The following is a 26,416-nucleotide window of genomic DNA, read 5'->3' as shown; positions in this document are numbered from 1 at the left end:
CCCAACCAGGCTGACTGCAGCCCTGACCATTATCTTGGCTGCCGCTTCTTGGGACACCCTGAGCCAAAACCACCAACCAAGCTGCTCCTGAATTCCCAACCCAGGAAAACTGTGACATTAATGTTTGATGTTGTGACTTCTGTTGTGGACTTAATGTGTCCCCCAATTCGTATGCTGAAGTCCTAAGCCCTAAGTGACTATATTTGGACATAGAGCTTTTAAGGAGGTAATTGTGGTTAAATGAGGCTGTTAGATGGGGGCTAGTCCAATATGAGTGGTATCATTATAAAAAGAAAAAAGACGAAGAGATGCCACATAGTTTCTCTAGCCAGTAAGGCTGAGTCCTTAAGTCCTGCTAAAAGCAGTTACTACTCATGATAACAGCTAGTAGTCAATGAGTGCTTTTACAACGTGCCAGCCACCATGCTAATCAGTTTAATGTGGATTATCTCACTTAATCCTGCTAATAGCCCTGTGAGAAAACGATGCACACCAAGATTAAGTAAGGTGGCCAAAGACATCCAGCAAAGACATCAAGTGGAATTTAAACTGCTTCAAATCTCTGAATCCAGAACCCTACTGCCTCTTGGGTTTCTAGCAGCTTTACTAAAGATATTCCCTTGTCACTCAGCTGCCGGCATAAAGATTTCGCTGGTTACCTCATCTTTCTGTTGCAATGACCTAGGTAAGTACAGTTAGCTAGGTCTTCTCTGGACCAGTCTATTTACCCCTTTGGCAGTGTCATTACTCATCTGGAAAGTACTCAATAAAAGTTTACTGAATGAATGAATCCAGTTTTGAATTTGTTTGGTTTTTTTTTTTTTTTTTTTTTAGAAGTAAATGACTTTTTTATAGCCATTGAAGAATATGAGAAATGGTCTCAGAATGATTTCACATGAGCTCACATGGAAACCCTGTGCATTCCATGTTGGTAGTTCAGGAAGGAGCAATGGCGGAGAAAACCGGGCGGCGGCGAGGTGAGAGGTGGGAGGTAGGAAAGGTTATTCTGTAAGAAAAGAGGGTAAGGTGCTTGACTCAACTAGATGAATCTCTTTGGATACACACATCGAGCCTGAGGCCATAGGAACGGTCAAAAAAGAACCCAAGCGGGAGAGACACTCTGAAACTTGAGGAGACCCTCAGAGTGATTCTTCCAAAATTGTTATCAACATTCCACCCTCCCTCTAAAATGCTCAGCTCCTGGAGAAAGTGACACCGGAAATCATCTGCTCCCCGTTGACTTCCCAGAATAGTGCGTGCCTATCGTTGTGTTTTTGTTTTTGTTTTTGTTTTAAAAGGACAGTACTTTACACAACACTGGCCGGAGGGTAAAATGCACTGCCTGCGTGGCCAGAGACCAGCCAGGTGACCATCAGCGCAAAGCTGCGCGCAGCCAACGCCAGGCTGAACGCGGTCCCGGAGCCGCCGCCTGCAATGGACCGCCGCCGCCGCCAGGCGGTACTCACGGATCAGGAGGGGGACTTCCGGCCCCACTCCTGGGAGCCCCGCCGCAGGATCGCGAGCAATTCCCAGCCGCAAGGTCAAGAGTCGTACTCGCTTTGAATCGGTTCGGGCACCGGCCCAGGTGTGCAGGCGCCTGGCCGCGCGCCCTCGCACCCCAGCACCGGGCCCCGGGGGCGGTGACCCCGGCGCGGCGGGGCGGGGCGGCCCGCCCGCTATAGGCTGCGGCGCGGGGCGGGGCGGGAGGGGGCGCGGCCTGGGCCTCTGCTGAGGCCGCAGCACGTGGGGTGCGGGATCGCCAGAGGGAGTGGACCTCCTGGCGGGTGGACTTTGCTAATCTTGCCTCCCACCCCCAGGCCCGAGCAGAACGCAGGCTCGCAGCGCCGCCTCCAGCCCGGGAGTTTGGGAGGCGCTGAGCCAGCACTGCGCTCCTCCGGGACCCGGACTAAGCCTGGGGGTCAAGCAGGCGTCTTTTCCAGATTGAAGGGGCAGCCCTTGGAGCAGCTGTTGGGTTGTTCTAGTCTGCAGCCACTGAAGAGGGTGCTTGGTGCTTGGGACCGGAGCCATGAATTACGCACGGTTCATCACCGCGAAGAGCGCGGCCAGAAGGCCTTCTCCCATCCGCGTCTACAGTGAGTGCGGGGGGCGGCGTCCCTCCCCCCGGGGTGCGGGTGGGGGCGCGGGGGCTCGCAGAGCCGCTGTGGGTGGGGCCTACAGTCACCGTTAGGTTGCATTCATTCAACCGCGAAAGTTCACTGTGCGTCAGGCTCTGTGTGCAAACATGCACTGGGGGTAGATCTGAAGGCTGATAAGTAGCAGCAGCAGCAGCAGCAGAGAGAACAGGTTGTTTGCTGTGGGAGTTGGCGGAGTAATAGAGACGGTGTGCTGTCTAAAAAGGCTCTTCCCGGGCCCTTGGGAGGGGTTAGACACAGTGTGCAGCCGTGCAGAGTGGGGAAGGCCTGGTGAATTGGAGAGAAAGGGGGTGAGCCACGAAGCTAGACAGACAGGTAGGGGCTAAATGGAGCAGGTTTCCGGTTCCTGGGGCTCTTGGCTTGTCTAGATGATCCTGATCGCTCTGCCTTCTTAGTCGGACACCTCCATTCCTTAGCTCTGCCACCGGTGATGTAGGTCCAGACAGAGTTATTCTATTGTCTAGATTAGCATCCTATCACTAGAAATTGTTTCACTGGACAGTGTTATTGAGTGTAATGCAACCTACTGAGCTAGGAATGTTTTCCGTGAAAGTTTTTCTTCTCTTCCATATTTATTGTAGCTGAGCTACAGAACAGAGCACCGAAATCTGTCATCTCCTTGGCTACTGGATCGCCAAATCCAAACACGTTCCCCTTTAAGACTGCTACTATCAACATAGGCAACCAGAAGGTCATCCGGTTTGATGAACAGATCATGAAGAGAGCCCTTCAGTATTCTGAAAGTGCTGGGTAACTATAAGTCATACAATTCTGTTGGCTCCTTTTCATGAGCAATATTCTAAAGGCCGCTGATAAAGTGACTTGTCTTTTTTCTTAACTGGAGTGTTCAACAGTTTAGGAAGGTTTGGGGAAGAGTTTTCAAAAGAATGAAAAGCAGCAGGATATTGAATGCTCCTTGGTGACTTCTCACCCTTACAAGACTGGGAGAGTCCAAAGGCTTCTGGAAGAAAGTACTACATTAACCTGACACTGAAGAGAGAGAGAGAGAGAGAGAGAGAGAGAGAGAGAGAGAGAGAGAGAGAGAGAGAGAGAGAGAGAGAGAGAGAGAGGAAGAAGGGAGGAAAAGGATGGTCCAGGAAGCAGGAAGCAGCAATTCTAAGTGCTGGGCAATTTTCTAAGAAGTCTGTTCCCTTCCCAGCTATGCAAACACATTGCCCTCACTTCACATGTCTTTAATTCTTAAAGGCAAGTTAGCACACATACCTTAAGATTTTCCTTAGCTGATCCTCTAATGATAATTTACAGAGTTCCTGTGATGGAAAACTATATTGTGACGTAATATAGATTTTATAAAATATCCCCCAAGATGTATACACACTTTAACCATCTGATAGCTCAATTTTGAAAATGAAATACGTTTTAATGAACACCGCCTTCATAATTTTTCAAAGTGTGTGTATGCATTTTTGGGGACACCCAATATATATATATAAATTACTAGGGGTCCCTCGGCCTGGACTGTGCCCTCTCGCAATACCGGACCCCTCAGGGGATGTCTGATAGCCAGTTTTAGCCGGATCCCTGCAGGCCGATCCACACAGGAGAGAACCTGATCTCTGTAGGCCCGATCCCATTCCAAACGGGAGAGAGCCCTATCCTTTGTGTTGTCTGTCCCCTACTGGTCAGTGCACATCATAACGACTGGTTATTTGGTCACTTAGGCTTTTATATAGATAGATTAGAGGCCTGGTGCATGAAATCTGTGCATTGGGATGGAGGGGTCCCTTAGCCTGTCCTGCGCCCTCACGTAGTCGAGGAGCCCTCAGGGCATGTCATAAGCTGTCAGTCAGACATCTTTAGTGCTACTGCAGAGGCCAGGGAGGCTTCCGCTATCGCCAGCTGCGAGCCTGGTTCAGGGCTTCTGACTGAGCGATACTCCCCCTGTGGGAGTGCACTGACCACTAGGGGGCAGCTCCTGCATTGAGCATCTGCCCCCTGGTGGTCAGTGTGCGTCTGGTCATTCCTCATTTTGGTCGATTTGCATATTGGCCTTTTATATATAATATCCTATATAAGGATAGATATGTAATATATACATAGGTCTTTACTCCCATGATACAAAAAAAAAACTTTCCTTCTAAGTAGCTTATGGAAATTGTCCTGAGTAGAACAAAGAATCAATTATTAAGTGTTTGCTCTATTGTAAAATAAAGATTATAGGTTTTTAGACTAAGAAAGATGTAAATTCAAATATCAGCCGACTGACTTTGTGAATTTTTAAATCTCTACATCTGTTACCTTATCTTTGAAATAGGGAATATTAATATTGGCAAAAAGTGTTTGAGGATTTTGAAATTGAATGTATAAAGTACTTAATATATAGCTACCATTTAATTCCTCTCTACTTATATTATGACATTTACTTTTATAAATTTTAAAATACATTTTATGCTTTAGAATACCAGAGCTGTTGTCCTGGCTAAAACAGTTACAAGTAAAATTGCATAATCCTCCCACCGTCCATTATCCATCCAGTCAAGGACAAATGGATATATGTGTCACATCTGGCAGCCAAGACGGTCTTTGTAAGGTAAGTCTGAAAGGAAAGGTACCACACATTAAAAATCATGTATTCCCATGAATACAGTCATCTCTCACTGACAAGCAAGAGGATCATGTTTTGTGAATTTCCGGTAGTCTTCTTGTCTTTACTTAGAATTATAAATAGGGAACTTAAAGACATCCACCAACCTGATTTTTCTTACACGTAGAAGATGTGGTCAGTGACTCAGAGCTAGGAGTCATTCCAACAGGTTCCCATTAAAGGAGGTCTCAGCTCCTCCCAAAAGCATTAGTGATCATCTCTTGATTTTACCTGGCTCAAAGATTTTGGGTTACATTTTGTTCTCTGTTACTTTAGTTATGAGATTTCAATATAATTTTTAAGTTCTTTAGAGTGCATATCCTGATATTCATCAGGTGAAATTTGATGTCTTTAAATGTCCACTTACATAAATTATCTGTGCTCACACTGCTTGTATCTTGTCTTCCTCCTGACTGTGCTTCTCTAGGTCTATAGGGTGTCCCCCCCAAAAATGTAAGCACACAATTTGAATAATTATAAAGGCAGTGTTTATCACCTGGCCAGCTTGGCTCGGTGGTCCAGCATTGACCTATGAACCAGAGGTCACAGTTCAATTCCCAGTCAAGGCACATGCTTGGGTTGTAGGCTCGATCCCCAGTGTGGGGCATGCAGGAGGCAACAGATCAAATGATTCTCTCTTATCCTTGATGTTTCTCTCTCTCCCTCTCCCTTCCTCTCTGAAATCAATTTAAAAAGTTATATTTCTTTCTTTAAAAAGAGATGTAGGTTGTTAACATAATAGATAGGAGAGGCTTGAACTGGGGATTGTGAACAATACCCATATAATAGGTATATAAAGGCAAGAAAGGATTATTCTGTGGTTTATATAAGATTTAGTCATAATAGACCCCTTTGATTAGGCTGGAAAGATCTATTGTCTGACTCTATTGATATCAGTATGCATCATACTGACTGCAAAATCTCCTAAGATTTCTCAACCCTTGTCTTTCTTGACCTCTAAACATCCTTGAACACTGTTGACCTCCCCATTCTTTTGAGCCGCTTTCCTCCTCTAGAGCTCTCAGCACTGCATGGAACAGCTCTCTGCCGGCCCACCTGCCTGCCTTCTGGGCAGTGGCCTCTACACAGCCATTATTTATCGGAGTTCCTCAAGGCTCGGGCCTGGGACCTCTGCTCCCCTTCATCTGTTCACCATCTCTTGGTACTTCCATTCACAGCCATGTGATCAATCATATGCTAATAACTTCCAAGCTCCTTTCAAGTCCATTTGTGTATCTGTCCACCTGACATCACAAAAATGTTTTGAAGACACCTCAAACCAAAACACACTCCTCAGACATGGACAACTCTTTGGGTCTGCTTTTCAGTGAATGGCACCACTCCCACCATCTATCTAGTTCCGTTGCCAAAGATCTAGGAGTCATTCTGGACACCTCCTCTTCCTTGTGTCCCTGTAGTCCATAATTATGTTCTGTTGGTTTTGACTTCCAAAATACCTCCCAGGTCTCCTCTCCAAACCTACTGGCGTTACCCTAGTTCAGACTACCCTTCTCTGTCCCAAATAATCATAAAACCTTCCCAGACTCTCTACATGTATTCCATTTCTATTTAATCTTGTTATTATAGCCAGAATGATCTCAAAAAGCAGATCTGACCATGTGATTTCCCCTTTTCCACACTCTACTTAAAATTCTTACTGGCCTCACTTGGCGTAGTGCCTGCATGGTATGGTTTCTGCCCACTTTTGTCTCATCTCATTCCACTCTCCTCTTTACACTCTGCTTCAGTTTCTCAAAACGTGCCTATTGTCACTCCTACCCCAACTCATCCCTTCTTCAGGGAAACCCTCTCTGAACGCCCTGAGTTTCCTCCTCAATGCCCAAGTCCTCCTACAGTAAGCGCTTATAACATCGCACACCTGTACTTAATAGCATTCATCACTTTTAAATATACATTTTTGAGTCATTATTTAATTAGTGTCTAGCTTTCCTGAACTAGTACCTCTATGATGGTAAAAACTATGTCATTGTATTCATCATTCTGTCATCAGACCTTATACAGGACTGGCTTATGGTAAATATTAATACATTTTCAAAGAAAAACTAAAAGGATAAAATGAATTTTGGGAGACAAACCAGTTGTTATTTTTCATTTAAACCTAGAACAGAGGTTGGCTACGATGGCTTGAGAGGCAAATCCAGCCTTCATCTGATTTTGTAAATAGAGTTTTATTGGAACTTAGCCACACTCACTGGTTTACATATTGTCTGTGGCTCTTGCTCACTACGGAGACAGAAAAAAGTAGTTACCACAGGAACACTATGGCCCACAAAATATGTACTCTCTTGACACTTTACAGAATATTTGCCAACTCCTACTCTATAATCCTAATGAATTAAAACTAAATGGGGGGTGGATGGAGGGAAGGGGTTCTAAGAATGGAAACAATACTATGCAAGCCAACCTATTTTTCTTTTGTTAGGTGTTTGAAATGATCATTAATCGTGGAGATAATATCCTCCTAAATGAACCTGTTTATTCAGGAACACTTCAAGCTGTGAGTATACATTTCTACAAAAGGCAGCTCTCTTTTTTATAATAAGTAAGAAAAAACCCATTGCACCATTAGAATGATCTTTCCACTAAGAAATAACATCTTTCACCTGCAAATAGGAGAATCATAAATGACATACGCAAACTATATAACTATTTAAATATACCCTCCACTTTATACATTTCTTCTTACCAAATTTAAATGAATACATGCTTAAATTAGGTTGTACAAAATTCTGTCCAGTTTTCATAATATTTCACTTGAAATGTGATTGAATTTACAATTATTTATTTTTTCATTACCATCTTGAATTGCCACATGCCTAAGTATAGTAATCATATTATATGTCAGTTTACTATAACTGTAATTTAATATGGTATAATTAAGATTTTCCACTCCAGTGACAAATTAATGGGATTATAATAACCAAAAAGAGGAACTAACCATCTGGCTCTGCTGTGTAATGGTCAGAACACACTGCTTAAAATTAGGTTCATTTGGGGCACAATACTTCAGGATATTTATACAAACTAGAGCAGTCTGAGTGAATAGGGAACTGGAAACTATACTGTATGATGATTGGTTTTAGGAACTGTGGCTTTATTTCCCAAAAACAGAAGACTCAACAAACATGAGAATTAGCCTCGAATATATAAAAGTTAGCCATGTGACAGAAGAATTATATTTGCTTGTGCATGTCCTTTAGTTGGGAGGACTGAATCAAAAGCTGGAAACTACAGGGAAACAATTTCAACTCAGTGTGGCAACTTTCTAACCATCAGCCTTACCTGACTCCCTGAGCCTTACCTAACTTCCCATCACAGCAGGTGCTCAATTACTCTTGATTGCCACCGAACACAAATGTTGCAAAAGTAATTCTATACTAAAATAGGGGAGTTGAATGAGAGGACCTCTATGCTCTATTGATTCATATTTCATTGATTTTCTCTTTTATTCAAATTTGATATTATCTTTACAAACATAAATATATAAAGCAATTAGTCTTAATGAAAGGCATATTTTTTCAACATTCCTAAGTAGAAATCAAACTGATATTGTATCCCTAGCTGATTTGGCTTGGTGTGTAGAGCATCAGCCTGTGAACTGAAGGGTCATGGGTTAGATCCTAGTCAAGAGCACATATCTCAGTTGTAGGCTCAATCCCAGCCAGGGTGCATGTGGGAGGCAAACCAATTTATGAGTCGCTCTCACATCAATATTTCTCTCTGTCTCTTCCCTTCCTTTTCCCTCCCTCTAAAAAATCTTTGGAAAAATATTCCAGGTTAGGATTAACAAATAATAATAATAATTGATTTTATAAAAATTTATTTTCCCAGAGAACAATCTGAAAAGAAAATTTAAAAACATTTTAAATTTATAATAACATCCAAAAGAATAAAGCACATCACCTATTTATGGATTGGAAGACAATATTATTAAGAAGCCAATACTGCCAAAGTGATCTACAGATTCAATGCAATCCCTATCAAAATGCTAATAGCATTTTTGTAGATATAGAAAAGCCAATCCTCAAATTCACATAGGATTGAAAGAGGCCATAAGAATCCTGAAAAAGAAGAACATAGTTGGAGGCTTCACACTTCCCCATTTCAAAACTGACTGCAAAGCTACAGTAATCAAAACAGTACGGTACTGGCTGGATAGATATATATTTCAATGGAATAGAATTGAGAACCCAGAAATAAATCCATACATCTGTGGCCAATTGATTTTGACAAATGTAATTAAATAGGAAAAAAAGTCTCCAACAAGTTATAATGGAACAACTGGATTTCCACATGCAAAAGAAAGAAATTGGACCCTTACCTCACACCATATAAAATTTTAACTCAAAATGGATAAAAGACTTAAATGTAAGAGATAAAAACTATGAACTCTTAGAAGGAAATATAAGGGCAAATCTTAACCTTGAATTTGGCACTAAATTCGTAGATATGACAATAAAAACACAAGCAACAATTAAAATAGATAACTGGGCTTCATAAAAAAATTAAGACTCTGAAGCATCAAAGGATATTCATGAATAAAGTAGAAAGACAGCCTAAAGAATAGGAGAAAATATTTGCAAATTACATATCTGATAAAGACTTAATATGTAGAATATATAAAGACTTCCTATAACTCAACAACAAAAGACAAATTTTAAAATAGACAAAGGACTTGAATAGGCAGTTCTCCAAAGAAGATATACCAATGGCCAGGAAGCACATGAAAAAATACTCAACGTCATTAGTCATTAGAGATATGAAAATCAAAACCACAAGTAGATACTATTTCATACCAGGATGGCTTTTCTTTTTGAATGGAACATAGTAAGTATTAGTAAATATGTGGAGGAATTGAAATCCTGGTACATTGTTAGTGAAAATGTAAAATGGTGCGGCCACTGTGTAAAACAATTTTTCATTTCCTCAAAATTTTAAACATAGAACCATCATGTGATTTACCAATTCCACTTCTAGAATATATCCAAAAAAAATTGAAAACTGGGACTCAAACAGAAACACAAACATTTGCTACAACATTATGCACAGTAGCCAAAAGATGGGAGCAACCCAAGTGTGCATCAATGTGTGTATAAATAAACAAAACGTAGTATGTATATACAATGGAATATTATCCAGCTAAAAAGGAACAAAGTTCTGGCACATGCTGCAACATGGATAAACCTTGAAAACATTACGCCAACTGAAAAAAGCCAAACACAGAGAACAAATATTGTGTAAAATATCTAGAATAGATAAATTCATAGAGACAGAAGTAGATTAGAAGTAACCTGGGCCTGGGGGATAGAAGAATAGGGAGTAACTGCTGAATTGGAACAGAGTTTCTATTCAAGGTGATGAAAAAAGTTTTAGAAATTGGTAGTGATGGTGGGTGCACACATTGTGAATGTAATTAATGCCAATGAGTTATACAATTTAAAACAGTCAAATTTTTGTTATATAAATGTTACCACATTTAAAAAAACAAAGTAAAATAATTGTTTTTTCTTAATGATTTGACAGTGATTATTAACTATTTCCCTAAACTCCTAACACTTAAGATTACATAATGCCTTCAAATATAAAACTCATGTCTACATAAACAGCATGGGCACACACATGTAAAATATTTTCATATACCCAGACAGAAACCATGTGCCAAGCTATGAGGATATATGCTAATAAGCAATATGTGTTTATTTCATGGACCAATAGTGATCTGTGTTATTCATGGTATGTGTGCATTTGAAAGCTAAGACCTAATTATATGTGTCATGATAATTCAGCCAGAAGAGGCTAGGTTGTGCTATGGAACAAATGATCCCAATGTCTCAGTGACTTACAGCTACAAAGACTTACTTCTCTCCCCCACTGCATGTCCACTGCGAGGCAACTGTAGCTGTGGTCCATGTCATCTTTTTCTCAAGCCCCAGGTTGCCAGAAGTAATCTCCTGGAACATTGTGAGTCTTACAGCAGAGGGAAAAGAGAAATAGAGAACCACAAGCTGGATTTTGAAGCTTCTGCTTGGAAGGAACACACACCACTTCTGCCCACAATTTATTGGCCAGAGCAAGACACATGGCCAAGCCTGACATACAGGAGCAAGGAAGTAGGATCCTTACTCTGGAAATTGACAGGGGATATTCTTGAACAATAATGGAATCTGGCCCAGGGCAACAATGGAATTAGCACATACAGCCTGAACCCTCTGGCGGTAGAGCCGACTGCAGGTTATATGTTCAAGGGCATAAAGGGTAACATTCTTAGTTATGAGAAGAATCAATGACACATTTTGTAATCAGATCTGAATCTTGGGCTTTTTTTCTTTTTCTTTTTTTTTTTTTTCTATGTGTTCAACAGCTGCGACCAATGGGCTGCAACATGATTAATGTTTCCAGTGATGAACATGGGATTATTCCAGACTCCCTCAAAGAAATACTTTCCAAATGGAAACCAGAAGATTCAAAGAACCCCGAGAAAAACACCCCCAAATTTCTTTATACTGTCCCAAATGGCGACAACCCTACTGGAAACTCATTAACAAGTAACCGCAAAAGAGAAATCTATGAGGTATTTTTAAAAAAATGTGTATGTGGCTATGTTCCTATTTCTTTTTTACCCTTTAGAAGAGTACTATTGCACGTTTCCTTTCTTATTAGCGTCTTGCTTTCAAGGGAGATCATTTTTAATAAGAGGAAGTCATCTATGCCAACAATCCTAATAAATTTCAACACAAGAATTTACTACATCCTCTGTTAACTCTAAGATTTTTCTTTCCCTTTGATATTTTCATAAAAAGAAATAGCATTCTTGGTCTGATGTTAAATTCTATGAGGTTATTTAATATTTCACCCCACTATTTAATTTTCATTATTTTACATTTGTATTTCCAACTTGTCTCTTTTCTTTATTGCTCATTGTCATTTCAGTTTACAGAGAAATTCCTTGAAAATAAGAGGCATGTGCCTTTTATAAAGTCTATTTTAGGGACCTGACAACAATGCCTAGGTTGCTTTTCACCATAAACATTTTTTTATAAAGTACCAAGCAAATATGTAGCCGTGCAGGAATCTTTGAAAAATAAGAGAAACATGCCTTTCTGTAAAGTCTTTTTTATGTACCTGACTATGATCCCTAGCCTTTCACTACAAATCATTTTTCAAAGTAAGTACCAAGCCTATGTTAAAGTAATATAGAATTTAATCATTATAGTGGAATCATGAGGAAAATTTCAAACAATTCCTTTTACTGTATTTTTATTTTTCATGCACTCCTGGCTCCAACACTCATCCAGTTATGTGTCTGTAAATTGCGTTCTATGATGGAGATGCCTGAACTCCAGACCTCTCTATCCAACTTCTGTATCCAGCATCCCATGTAAATGTCTAATGGGCATTTCTAACCTAACATAGCCACAGGGAGCTCTTGATTTGGGCCAGCCACACCTCAAACCTCTCATTCACAACCCCTCCCATGCTTCATCTCCTTACACTGTGCCAGCATGACCCATTGTCTTTTATTCCTCTTTTTTCCCCTTCTCCTCCCCCCATCCACTATCTCCAGTCCATTCTGTGGACTCTACTGAGGACATTATTTATCCAAATCTATCCATTTCCCTCCACTACCACTGCTCTCCCCATCTTCTCAGACACCAACTTCTTCCCTTGCTGGTCTCCTGGGACGTTTCCTCACCCCCACTGCCCTCCACTCTTGACCTCTAACCATTCTTCACTCAGCAGCCACTTATGTGCTTCCCCTGCTGAGATGTAAACGAAAAGCCAGTCTCATGGTCCTCCTATTTACAGGCCTCCAGTGGCTTCCCCTTGCATTTAAAATAAAATCCAAAAGCTAGGGGAGCTGATCAGCTATTCTCAGGCTCTTACCATCATTGTTGCAGCCCACTGGCCTTCTCTCTAATATGCCAAATTTTGTCTCACCCAAGGGTCTCTGCTCTTGCTCATCCCTCATTCTATAAGCTTATTTCCTGATAATTGCACAACTGGCTCCCTCCTGTCATTCTGAGATCTTGTGTTATCTTGTCAGGAAGGGCTTCCCCATGATTCAACCTGAAATTGCTTCTCTCTCTCTCTCTCTCTCTCTCTCTCTCTCTCTCTCTCTCTCTCTCTCTCTCTCTCTCTCTCTCTCCCTCTCCCTCTCTCCTCTCTCCTCTCTCCTCTCTCCTCTCTCCTCTCTCCTCTCTCCTCTCTCCTCTCTCCTCTCTCCTCTCTCCTCTCTCCTCTCTCCTCTCTCCTCTCTCCTCTCTCCTCTCTCCTCTCTCCTCTCTCCTCTCTCCTCTCTCCTCTCTCCTCTCTCCTCTCTCCTCTCTCCTCTCTCCTCTCCTCTCTCTCTCTCTCTCTCTCTCCTCTCTCTCTCTCTCTCTCATCTTTCTCTCTCTCCATCCTGTTTAATGTTCCACCTAGCCTTTAAGTCCCCCATCCAATATTTCTTCTGTTCATGATCCATTGGCTTGTGTATATTCTGTCTTTCCCACTAGAATGCAAATTCCATAAGAACAAGAGCTTTCGGAGCGTTATCTCTTTATCTTCATTGTCTAGGCCCGTGGTCTACAAACTGCAGCTCTGAAACCTCACGCGGCTCTTTGGCCCCTTGAGTATAATTCCACAAAATATCACAGCCTGGGGGAGTCTATTTTGAAGAAATGGTGTTAGAAGAAGTTTAAGTTTTAAAAAATTTGGCTCTCAAAAGAAATTTCAGTCATTGTACAGTTGATATTTGGCTCTGTTGACTAATGAGTTTGCCGACCACTGGTCTAGGCAATAGGCACTCAATAGCTTGTTGAATGAATGAGTACAAAGAATTGTGATTCCAAAATACTTTTAATTTTAGATAGCTCTTAAGAAATATATTATTTTAACCTTTTTTTTAGCTTGCAAGAAAATACAATTTTCTCATAATAGAAGATGATCCTTACTATTTTCTCCAGTTCAACAAGGTAAGTAACAATGTGAAGTTGTTTCACAATTAAAAGATAAATTGTTGTAAGTTATTGCCCTGCCTTTGAATTTAACCTGGCTGCTAGTCCACGCTGACATTGGAATTTTAAAAATTATTGTTAATTTACTACCACTTCAACTTTTATAGTCTTTTAGTTTTAGTATGGAATTAGTATTTTTCACTTCTTGTATTACAGCTCTTTCCAGAAATTACTTACCTTAAAAATAGTATCTGGCTCTCTCTACCATACATTTGGAGAGATAAAGTTAGGGCTAATGGTCTTGAACTCCAGATCCTAGTGCAGAGCTCCTTAATCATCATGCCAGGGATCTAAAGTGGGTTTCCTCTTGGGTGTCAACTACAGTCATTCTCCCTCCTTCTCTCTCTCCCTCTCCCTCTCCCTCTCCTTTTCTGTCTCTCTCTCCTTCTCCCTCTCCCTCTCCCTCTTCCTCTTCCTCTTCCTCTTCCTCTCCCCCTCCCTCCTTCTCTCTCTCTCTCTCTCTCTCTCTCTCTCTCTCTCTCTCTCTCTCTCTCTCTCTTCTCTCTCTCTCTCTCTCTTTCGTTTCTCCTCATTCAAGGATATTTTCTTCATTGATTCTTGCAGGGAGTGGCAGGGAGGAAGGAGAAGAAAGAGAGGACATCAACATGAGAGAGATGCATTGAGTAATTGCTTTCCACATGTGCACCCCCAAAGGCTAGGGATGGAGCCTGCAACCCAAGTATGTGCCCTTGACTAGGAATCAAACCCATGACCCTTCAGTTAGGACCAATGCTCTAACCACTGAAGACACCAGCTAGGCCTCAACTAGTAGTCTCTTTTTATTTTCTTTATTGATTAAGGCATTACATATGTGTCCTTATCCCCCCCCCCCCTCACTCATGCCTTCACCCCCTGGTAACTGTGTCCAATGGTTAGGCTTATATGCATGCATACAAATCCTTTGATTGATTTCTGCCCCTTACCCCCACCCTCCCCTACCTTCTCTCTGAGGTTTGACAGTCTGATCGATGCTTCTTTGTTTCTGGATCTGTTTTTGTTCATCAGTTTATGTTGTTCATTATATTCCATAAATGAATGAGATCATGTGCTACTTATTTTCCTCTGACTGGCTTATTTCACCCAGCATAATGCTCTCCAGGTCCATCCATGTTGTTGCAAATGGCAGGAAGTCCTTCCTTTTTACAGCAGCATAGTATTACATTGTATAAATGGAATACTATAATCCATCTACACATCCATAATCATTCTTTCCTCATGGACATAGTAGTGACACGTGATTCCAATGCCTGATTTTTCAAAATCAAACACTATCTTTAGTTGCTCTCAGGGCTAAAGAAACTTGGTTCCTTCTTTAAATCTACTGAAAAGAAAAATTCTTGATTTTCCCCTATGTATTACATGAATGAATATCATGTCTGCCAACCTCCATCCCACTCAACATGATCATGCCCCCTTTTCTTAAGCATCTACTTCATTATTTCATATTGACTACATTTCTCAGCATTGGTCTCATCTTTTTATCTTTCTAATTCTAAGAGGCAGCATTCTTTTTGTAAACAAAGGTCCCCTCTGTTTATATCTTATCCAAACTAGTTTTTCTTTTTTCTTTTTTAATTCAGATGCATTTTATTCCAACAATCAGGCCAGCCAGGCATCATGGGGACCTTATAGGATTTCAGAACCTTGGTTCTCAGCAAGGCCCATTTTCTTCCTCTAAATCTTTTCATCTTGGACTTCAACCATTTGGGGGAAATTCATAATAATGGATCTTGAGCAAATGAGTAAAACCTTGTGTGTGCATTTTTGGCAGAAAAGTCATGAAGACAGGCAGATACTAATAAAAGAGCACGCATCTCTGTTTTTATTCCATTTTAAAAGGTTTGGATAAAGGTAATGGAAAAGCTGATTGTGCAACTGTTATTTGAATCCATGTCCTTTCCAGTCTCTACATGAAGGAATTACATAGTCACTAACAGAGTTCTCAGACCAACAGTGTTTATCTTTTCCTTGTCAAGCCCTGGGCACCAACGTTTCTTTCCATGGACGTTGATGGGCGCGTCATCAGAGCGGACTCTTTCTCCAAAGTTCTGTCCTCTGGGTAAGGCTGTCCTTTGTGTCTCTAACATCAGGCTGGATCTAACCGAGATAGAAACTGTGCCTCAGTAGCTTTCTGGACAAGCAATTCTCATTTAATATGCTTGTATTCTACTTGCCTTAAAACACCAGCTAAATTATTAATATGAATATAGGACTTATCTTTCTCTCTCTCTGTCCATCTCCAGTCGTCAAAAGAGCCTGGGCATTCATCGGAAGTTGTAGAGGAACTGGTCAGGTTTGGGGTTTCATATATGAAAGAGCACATTTAGAAATGCTTAGTCAGACTTGCATTATGTTTTAAATGTACACTTGAATTTTAAATAAAAAGGAGTTAATTTTATCAGGATGTTTTCATTGTCTAGGTTCATTTGCCCCCAGGCCATAGCTCTCTTCTTAATGAAATCAGGAAAATGATTCATTGTTAACACAGTGGTTTTACCTTTTTTCTCTTTTTCTTTTTTTGGTTAGGTTGAGAATAGGGTTTATAACTGGACCAAAACCCTTGATAGAGAGAATTGTTTTACACACACAGGTCTCAACATTGCACACCAGTACTTTTACACAGGTAAGAACAATTTAGGAAATAGAAGAAAAAAAATAATTAGATAAGAATAGAAAATAGATCTTGACAAGTAAGATTGAGTTAAGGTGCCAGAGAGGGAAATCCCATATTGAATCTCTAGTTCCATTATGTACTGAGTCAGCAAACCTGGCACTGAAGGCATTTACTCTTATAGATGAACTAGAGGCCTGATGTACAAAATTTGTGCAAGAATAGGCCTTCCTTCCCCTGGCTCCAGCTTCCCTCTGGCACCTGGGACCTAGGTTTACCTCCGACCGCTGGCAGGCACCCGGGACCCAGGCTTCCCTCACAGCCCCAGCTTTGTCCAGGACAGAAGGATGTCTGGAAGGACATCCAGTCTAATTAGCATATTATGCTTTTATTATTATAGATGAGAATCAAATTAATCTGGTGTTAGTTTGTGGCAAAGACTAAACTCCATGAGAGTTGGGCTTATTCCTCTGCTGTCCCTCTCACATTCCAGCCCAGGAACTCCATAAAATCTGTTGAACTTCACATAATAGAACTGGGCTTGATGCAGTAATTTGGGTTTCTTTGTATTAAAATTTATAATGAGAACAAGAATTGCAAACTTGTCTAATGAATCATTGCCTTCACTGCACATGTGCTAACCTGTCCTAAAGACACTGGTTGGTATGTACTTTAATTTTTAAAAAGTTAATTTTAGAGAATGTGTAAATCTCCTCACAAGCTTTGAGAAATTATTGGCTCCATTCCTAAGGCAACCATAGAAGTAGATGTTAAGGATAGAATTGCTGCCTAATTGAATAGAAGAATTTATGTAAAATAGGATGTTTGTTTGTTATTTTACATTCCATAAAGTACTTTATCATGTTTGGGGACTTTTCTCTCTCTCTCATTTATTTTTTTGTTTGTTTGTTTGTTTTGTTACTAACAAAACTTCATTATCCATTCATGACATTTAGAATTTCCATTTTAGATAGAAAATCTCCAAATATATTATGTAATTTTATATATTACAACTACTATGTGTTTTTTATATTTAGAGAGGAAGTGCAGTGTGGTAATTAATGGCATGGATCTGGAGCTGGGCCTCTGACTCGAATCCAGGCTCTGTGACGAGCTGTGTGACCTCAGGAAAGTTAACAACCCTTGTGCCTCATTTTCCCATCAGCAAAGTAAAAATAATAACCTGCCTAATGAAGTTAATATAAGATTAAGTTCACTAAAATATTCTAATGCATTACAATAGTTTCTGGCACAGCAAGCTCTATATAAATATTTGTCGTTTTATTATCATTGTCTTTGTTATTAACATTTATTCTAAATCACTGACTGACTAAAGCTTGGGCCAGCTTGTTCTATTTTCTTATGGTGGTTTACCTATACTCAAGAGTGTCTGGCAGAAAACACATTGCAGAGGATGAAGCGTGACATCTGTTATTGTCTTACCTATTTCAGCTCATGGTATCACAACTTCTTCACCAGTGGGGAGAGGAGGGCTTCCTGGCTCACATAGAGAGGTATGGTATTCAGGTCCCATTTTTCACCTAGAGATGGAGTCTGCCTTATAATTTTTAATTATTCCACAATAAAGGAAAAACACAGTGGTAAAAAGTTTACCACCAGCCAAGTCAAATAAATATGTTCAATTTCCTTATATGGCATTCATTTTCATCAAGGTAGAAAATGGATTCTTCTAGAACCTCTTAGTTTCTGAAAAGATGAAACACATCTTTTTCACTGTTTTCTTCATCTAGGGTTATTGATTATTATAGGAAGCAAAAGGATGCATTACTGAAAGCTGCAGACAAGTGGTTAAGTGGTGAGTAGAATATATACCCTTCGATAAACAGCAGTACCTATCGAAGTGGGTAATAAACACTGCATGGTATTGTTAATAATCCCAGGGAAAGAAATAAGAGTCCAGGAGTATTCTTGTCAAGAAAATATTACCCTAAAAATAATCTCAGAAGGAACAGTCTGCAAACCCTGACACATTTCTACCTATCTGCTGCAAAGAATTTGTCCTTTAAAAAAAAGATTAATTAGTCTAATAATCAACCAGCAATAAGTTAGTTCAAGCTAAATGACATCTATACTCAAAAATTTTTAGAGTTATTTCAAAATTTTCCTCTTAAGTAGAAGAGGAATTGTGAAACAAACAACATACTCTTTTTCTAACTAGATTATCTAAAGATAAAATACTAATACAGTCTACAGAGGATTTCTCATTACAAATGATTTGCTTTTTAATTTCTCATTACTAACCTCATTTATCTGTCTAATACTCTCTATTGCTAATTTGATTACAAGGAGGGTTTAATTTTCTATTAAAAATAAGTAAGTAAAATGAATTACATGGCTTTAATTATATCGTGAAAATATGAATAATGGTAAGCAAAATATATCAATTCCTCAATATTGTTATACCTTGTTTCCTATGAAGTATTGATGAAAATATAATTATCTTTTTATAAAGAGCACTATTCTACCATTTTGTACAGTAGAGCTGAAGAAAGGGTTTTAATTAACAGCAACAAAAATATGTTAATTAAAGTCCAAGATAATTATCCTTCCTTCTTGGTTTCTCTATTCTAATACTCAACAAAGCATAAAGCCTACAAATGCAACTGGAATTCCTAACTTTAAGTACTTCTTTTCATAATTAATTACGTTCCGATAAAAACTTTAATCCATGGAACTTCTAAATTATTACATAAATAATAGCAATTATTGAAACACTGGAAGAAACTAGAAAGAGTTGAAGAATCCTCTTCTAAAATTGAAAGAGTCATATTTGGCTCAGATATGGTTCTAACTAAAGGAAGTAGACATGACACTAGACTTCTTGTGCCACCCTAAGTCTGACTAAAACTAAAGCGGCACACACGAGTCTCCCTCCCTGCCTTCATCCCCTTTCTCACTCACTTTTTTTTTTTTTTTTTTTTTTAAGAGAGAGCAGGAGACATCACTTTGTTGTTCCTCTTATTTATGCACTCACTGGCTGAGTATTGGTTGTGCCCTGGCTGGGGCTCAAACCTACAACCCCAGAGCATCTCGACAACGCTCTAACCAACTGAGCTACCCGACCAGGGATGACTCACTTTTTGAAATAAAACTCAAACCATCAATTTTCAGGACTCATAAAATTATATTTTTTTAAAATGCTATCACTGAAGGAACTTTTATGGAAATACTAGTTTATAGTCATTGCGATTGTGTCATTAAATGATGTGAGGTATCAAATATAGCTTCAGCAGATATTTACTACCTTCTTCTATTTATAGGTTTGGCAGAATGGCATGCTCCTACTGCTGGGATGTTTGTATGGTTTAAAATTAAGGGCATTTCTGATGTAAAAAAACTGGTTGAAGAAAAAGCCATTAAGAAAGAGGTAAAAAGGCAGAAATAGTTATTCTGTTTCTTTAATGTAATTTCTTACTTAAATAACAATGGAGAGAGATGTTTATCATTGCCTACCACCCTAACTCATAATGCTTTAATATCAGATATGTTATCTCATTATTAAAATCATAATAGATTCTGGGGTTACAAAATTATTATTCTGGTCTAAATCAATGGAAATATAGTCATTGATCTCAGCTACTGGGAGGGTAAAGTAAAGGGCGGAACTGGGATTTAAACTTTATAGCTAAGAGCACAGTCCCTGGAACCATACTCCTTGGGTTTGAATCCCAGTTCCGCCCTTTACTTTACCCTCCCTGAGTTTTAGTAATAATGAGACTTTCTCCCTCATAAGGTTGTTATGATAATTTAGTAAATATATATAAAGCACTTAGTCTAGTAAATGTTCAGTAGGTATTAGCCATTAATATTTAAAATAGAGCCCCCCTCCCCCCAATTATGAAAGTAAACCATATACATGGTAGCAAACTTAGAAAAATATAATGAAAAATGTTTAGCTCAATTTCACCACCCAAATTTTATGACCATTTGTGGTGTATTTCCTTGAAGAGCCTATATAAAGCTGATATTTTGGCTACACGAGTACAATTATTTTACATGGTTAAAATTACACAGAAAAGTTTCTATCCTCTATTTTTACTTTAAATTAGCCTATGATGATTTCTTCTATGTTTTTTAATTCTCCTTTTGTACTTGAATCATAAGTATATTTAGATTTCTTTCGGGGGCATTGAGTAATCTCAGAAATCCAAGTATTTTTCTGTGTAACTTTCCAGTTTACCAAATAAATTATCCTTTCTCCATTAATTAATTCCCCTACCACGTTCATCACTCTTTTGTAAACACTAAAACCTATTTCTAGTATCAATTTTTGTCGTGAAGCAATAGGATAAATGATACAAAAGAACAGATTGTGTTGATGGTGGCAAAGTGCCCTGCCAGTGCATAAGAGATGAAGCAGTCTAAAGGTTAGACTGGCAACTGGCTGCATTTCTGGGCTAGTCCCATTCCCTTGGGAAGCTCACTCAAGCTCTCCAACTGTCTTACTGGAGGGAAAGACTCATGTTTTATGCATTGGTCTAATCCTAGTAACAGCACACAGTAGGTACTTAATAAATATTTAACTGGTTTATTTAAAAAAAAATACATTTTAGTATAACAAATCAATTTTATATTCTCTTTGGTTTTCTATCAATGCCATGATCTTTAAGAACATTTGATAAGTGGATATTTGTATATATCTCTAAGCAACATGCTAAGGATATAGACTTTATATTTTATTGTACTTTTTTTAGGCTCTACATTTATTCCATATATCCTGTTGCCTGTACTTTTACTTTTCTAAATAATCTCCAACATTATCATCACTGCCTTAGCTCAGACTTTGGTCATCTTGCAGAGAGACTTTTACCACTCCCTCATTCTCTTACAGCAATTTGCTTCTAGCACATCCCAAAACTTTTCGGCTAAATTGGGAAAATTTTATTTTCATTTTATTGTTAATAGGGACATAAAAACCTATATTCTGCTTTGAAATGTCTTCCCCAGAGTGACACTAATCATTCCAGTCTCTACTCCTCTTACCTTAGCAGACAGTGCCCAGATTTGCACCATGTAACAACAAGCAGTTACTAATACTTTCGAATATCATGTTAAAGATTTAACATAAGTGATGTTTATTTCTGACTCACATAAAATTTTCAAGTAACTGGTTTTCAAGTAACTGCACTCCAAGCAGAATTCAGAGACCCTAGTTCCTTCTATCTCCTTGCTCTGCAGTCTTCAACACATAGAGTCCACATGGCTACAAAATGGAAAGAGCATGATGGATCACACGGGAAGAATTTTATGGATCAGGCCTAGAAGTAGCACACGTAACTTTACACCCATTGACTAGGATTCAGTCATGTGTCCACAGTAATTAGAAAGAGCCTGGGGAATACCAGTAGAAGACACGTGTTGCCCAGGAGGCAGAGGGAATGTACTTTGCCACAGGGAGCTGTCTGCACAGTGGTCATCAAGAACCACAGTGGTTCTCACCACTGCATCTTGACACACTTACTCAACATTGTTATTCCTTTGCTTTATATATTAAATTTTTCTTTACTGTCTTTCAGTTCTTTTCTTCCCATCTCGGGGCCTGTACACTCTGTATAATCTCCCTAAAATATTCTTCCCCTACTTTTTGTTTGGCCAACACCTACCTATCTTTCAGATTCCAGCTTAAAAGTCACTTCCAAATTTGATAACTTAAAAATGGTATCTTGTCATTGGAACTTAGTTTTCTAGTTAGGTTAAACATTTATTTATGGTTGTTTCTGTTTCTATTTCTTTTGTAAGCCCTTTGCCCATAAAAGTTAGAATTCTAGTATTTTTCTTCTATTTCTATGCATTCTTTTTTTTTTTTTTTTTTTTTTTAATCTTCACCCAAGGATATTTTTTTCCATTGATTTTCAGGCAAAGTGGAGGAGAGGAAGGAAGTGAGGCAGAGAAAGAGAGAAACATTGACATGAGAGAGACACATTAATTGGTTGCCTCCCTCATGCACCCTGACCAGGGCCAGGGATCCAGCCTGCAGCTGAGGTACGATGTGCCCTTGACTGGGAATCAAACCCACGACCCTTTGGTCCACAGGCCAATGCTTTAAATACTGAGCCAAACTGGCCAGGGCTCTGTGCATTCTTTATATGTGGAGAAGATGTCGCATTTGCCATATTTATTGTAGATATTTTTCCAGGTTCTCTGTATTTATTTTTGTTAATTGTATAATATACAGGATTTTTACATAAATTTTCCTTGTGATTTGTTTCATTGCCTTTAACTTTTAAAAGTCCTTCCCCATTCTGAAATTTGATTTACCTATATTTTCTTTGAATTTTTCTTTAATGGTATGTCGCTTATTTTTCATAAATTCTCTTAGATATTAATGGTTCCTGGAAATGCTTTCTACATTGACAGCTCAGCTCCTAGTCCTTACTTTAGAGCATCCTTCTCTTTGGCTTCTCCAGAACAAATGGATATAGTAAGTATGGTATTCTCTTCAGCGTAACACTAGATATCAATTCTATTTTGTTGTTAATCCTCACTTGAGGATATTATTTCCACTGATTTTTTTTTTTTTTTAGAAGAAAGGGAGGGAAAGAGGGTGGAGGAGAGAGAAAGGGAAACATTGATACGAGAGAGACACATCTATTTGTTGTCTCCCACATGTGCCCCAATGGGGCCAGGGATCAAACCTGCAATCCAGGTACCTACCTTAACCAGGAATTGATACCGTGATGCTTCAATGCATGGGCCAACACTCTAACCATTGGCTGACACTGGCCAGGGCTCAATTCTATTTTGTGGTGCATGTGTTCATTTTGTGAGTTACAATATGCTTAATGTCTTGGGTTTCTGAAAAAAAAAAAAAAAAGTATTAGTTGAAAGTCATGAACTACCATAAAAAGACACATTTATTTTGTTGTTAGACTTCTATAGACAAATGAAGAGACTGAGTTGGAGTTTAATTTTTTTGTTTTCAAGAATAGTTTTCAGACCTACTAAACACTGTTCATTGATCACCAGTATATTATGAAAAAAATCTCTTTCCTTCCTTCATAGAATTAACATGAGCCCAAAGTACAAATTAAGGCCAGTCTCTCTCATTGAGGAGAAAAAATATCAGCAAGTCAAAGAGAATAATACTCTCAGATTAATCACAAAGTCCAACTTTAACCAAAATAATAAGAAGCAAAGAAACAAGTTCCTCAGAACTATATGTCTGGGAAGCCAAGCAGAAGACCCATAAATTGAATGGTGCCATTAACCTCAAAATGAGTTGGTACCTGTCTTTGCAGATGGATTGGTTCTTGGTGTGTTCTTTATTTATTTGCTTTCTCGTGTCATTAAATATGCTTTTCATATGTTTTATATTTTTGTTTTGTTTCATTTTCATCCAAGGATATGTTTTCATTGATTTTTAAAGAGAGAAGAAGAGAGAAAGAGAGAGAAAGAGAAACATTGATGTGAGAAAAACATCAATTGGCAGCCTCTGTAGGCACCCCAACCAGGGATCGAATGTACAACCTAGGCATGTGCCCTGACCGAATCGAACCCGCATATACAGGGCGATGCTCCAACTAATTGAGCCACTCAGCAAGGGCTTATACTTCTTTATATAATCTGGACAATTTCAACTATATATAATGTACCAGTATATGCAGGTGAGAGATTACATGAAAAAAGAATATGAATATGTGGTGCAGAGAAAATCGAAAGTGGTGACCTTGAGGACCACAAGAACAACAAAATAAAAATCCTGGGAATCTGATATGCTTATATGTACATTTATTATGACACTGATGGCATCCGACCATGATAAAACTAATGTTAAACTTGGTTTTCATTGCCTTATTTCACCGTCTAGATGGATATTCTTTGTTTGAATTTTTAATGTTCTGACAAATTTTTCCTAAATAGCACCCTTCTTTCATTAATTCTTATCTGTTTTCTATTTTAGGCCTTCCAGAGATTAGCCGAACTTATAAAAGAATCTTTGTGAGGACATCAAACTCTTCATAGTACTCATGGATTTTTTAAATAAATTACTTTGATATTAAAGCAGCAAGAAAAGATTATTGATTGACTTACAGATTGATTTTCATCAGACATGTCATATCTGTAGTCATTAATTAGACAGCTTTTAAAGTGGCCTTAAATCCACCATATTGCCAAAATATATTTATAATCTATGTATACCTTTTGATAAATTTTCAACTTGAAAAAAATTATTTTTATCGTGAATTTTATTGTAAAGAACTTGTAACTGCTTTGTAATTTCCCTTAAATTTTCTTTGAAACTAACATTTGCAATAAACTATTTTGAAAATGTAAAAATACAAATCCAAAATGGTATGTAAACTTTTTCTATCTTTTAGGAAAATGTAATAAAATCTTGTTGAAAAAATTGTTAGAATTTGACCATCATAAATTATTTCAGTAAGAATATCACAGATATTATGTTATGCCACAAAAATCCCTTTAAAATAAAATTCTGAAACTAAACATACCTAAAGACATCAGACTTTTAATTCCAAATAAGGAGGAGAAATCAGGACTTAGAAAAATTTACTACATTGCTTTTTCATAATACTGCACAGTTTATAAAAACATACTCTTATTAGTTATATAATTTGAATATATTACAACCCCCTGAGGCATTTACAATATATTAATTTGATTATTTTCTTTCTCACCTTTTAAAAGGTTTATTTTTCCCATCATATTACTAAATTAATATATGCTTATTTAAAAATTTCAAAACAAGCCAGGAAATATAAGGAATAAAGTAAGAGCAGCCACTTATTTTCTCACACACACACCCCCAAAGATAATTGCTGTCAGCATTTATCATTGGTCCTTTTGAATATTTTTATACATATTCATGTAACATACAAAAGAATAGAATTTTGTTATGGTAGTGTATCATAAATACCCTGTGGTGTTTTTTTTTTAATGCTGTGTAACAAATTATTTCATGTTCCAAGATCCAGTAATTGTAAAGTTATGTTCCTTTAAGGAGTTAGGAAATTTATGCCATCCTTTGTGTGTATAAACTTCAGTATTATAGTTTTGTTTTGTTTTTCCTGGCATCCAGTTGAAATGTTACATCTTCCTACAGTTAAAGCTCTTGAGCAAAAATCTCACCTCAGAACTCAAATCAGCTGGCTCAAATCCCTTTTCTAAGACAACCAATAGTTATTTAGGAGATATTGTGAAGATGCAGAGCCTGGAGGAGGATTGAGATGGAGAACTTATGAAGTGTAACTTAGAGAGTTAATAAAAGTAAAACTAGCCTTCCACTTTTCTTTATTCAGTAGTTTTCAACAATAACCAAAATTGCTTAGCCTGTATTATATAAATGAATGCCTTGTTAATCACCAACATGGAGTAATTGATTTATAAGTTGATTTGTAATCCCCAGTATTAACCACAATCTATAGGCATCCATTTCTTCTAAGAAAAACAGAGTGAGAGAAAGGCAGAGAACACAGGTGACAACTGGTCTGTCCCTTAATATTTATGTTTGTCCGTTAAGTTACCTTCCCCTGATACTAAGCACTAGAAAACTGGAGCCTCGCTTGTCATTGCCATGCAAATGTTTCCAAACTTTAAAAAAAAAAAAAAAAAAAAAAAAAAAAGCAATTGGGCAGTATCAAGAAACATTAAAATGTTTATGTTCTCTAACACAATGGATGATATACTGTGGCTTGACTAGGCATAAATTCTAATTTTCTTGTTGAGTCTTTGAGACTGTAAAAGTGAAATACTATGTTTGCAGACACTCTGAAGTTCCAGGTATGATTAAAATTCCTCCATTCAGGTCCCTGGATTCAGAACTGAGTTAAAAGCGGGTCCAGGCGGAGTGTAAGCAGCTTCTTGGTAGTTTCTGCTTCTGCAAGAATGAAATTCTGGGGCTAGAAATGGTTCCTGGAATCTCCATCTACTTTTTCAGCCATTTCAACCATTTTGGAAACCACAGAATACGTTATAATAAGCACTGTTTGCCTAAACCGGCTAGACCAGTTCTCCTTATCGGCAACTGAAAGCCAAGTGGGCCACTGTGTTA

General features: G+C 38.5%; 1 protein-coding gene and 2 long non-coding RNA genes across 7 annotated transcripts in view; 1 reads left to right on the top strand and 2 right to left on the bottom strand.

The window, feature by feature from the left end:
- LOC311622516 overlaps window positions 1–1,560 on the bottom strand; it is a 251,614-nt gene extending 250,054 nt beyond the window's left edge. Inside the window, exon 1 of the long non-coding RNA XR_014795002.1 lies at window positions 1,467–1,560. This is a non-coding gene — a long non-coding RNA (uncharacterized lncRNA). The remainder of the gene's footprint in view (window positions 1–1,466) is intronic.
- On the top strand, window positions 1,365–24,858 carry AADAT (aminoadipate aminotransferase). 4 transcript variants are annotated; one of them, XM_084883748.1, is made up of 14 exons: window positions 1,365–1,540; window positions 1,818–2,093; window positions 2,735–2,903; window positions 4,572–4,704; window positions 7,202–7,276; window positions 11,141–11,350; window positions 13,668–13,733; window positions 15,752–15,834; window positions 16,302–16,398; window positions 17,839–17,900; window positions 18,138–18,202; window positions 19,668–19,774; window positions 22,727–22,828; window positions 24,308–24,858. In XM_084883748.1, the coding sequence occupies exons 2-14, from the start codon at window positions 2,027–2,029 to the stop codon at window positions 24,347–24,349; spliced, it is 1,278 nt and encodes a 425-aa protein (XP_084739874.1). In that variant the 5' UTR covers window positions 1,365–1,540; window positions 1,818–2,026; the 3' UTR covers window positions 24,350–24,858. The 4 variants fall into 4 exon arrangements, 2 of the variants coding, with proteins under 2 accessions (XP_084739874.1, XP_084739873.1); XM_084883747.1 differs by having other exon boundaries at window positions 1,441–1,585; XR_014794997.1 differs by lacking the exon at window positions 1,365–1,540 and having other exon boundaries at window positions 1,619–2,093; window positions 22,765–22,828; window positions 24,308–24,849.
- The window catches only part of LOC311622515, a 33,550-nt gene continuing 24,963 nt past the window's right edge, over window positions 17,830–26,416 (bottom strand). The window contains exons 3-4 of one of the 2 annotated variants that reach the window (XR_014795000.1): window positions 23,062–23,202; window positions 17,830–17,927 (exon numbers count right to left, since the gene is read on the bottom strand). This is a non-coding gene — a long non-coding RNA (uncharacterized lncRNA). Of the gene's footprint in view, window positions 17,928–22,859; window positions 23,203–26,416 lie in introns of those variants that run through there. The other variant, XR_014795001.1, reaches the window with a different exon arrangement.

Source organism: Pipistrellus hanaki (assembly GCF_964339955.1).
Source record: "Pipistrellus hanaki genome assembly, chromosome: 5".
NCBI lineage: Eukaryota > Metazoa > Chordata > Mammalia > Chiroptera > Vespertilionidae > Pipistrellus > Pipistrellus hanaki.
This window is presented reverse-complemented; position numbering and strand designations above follow the sequence as displayed.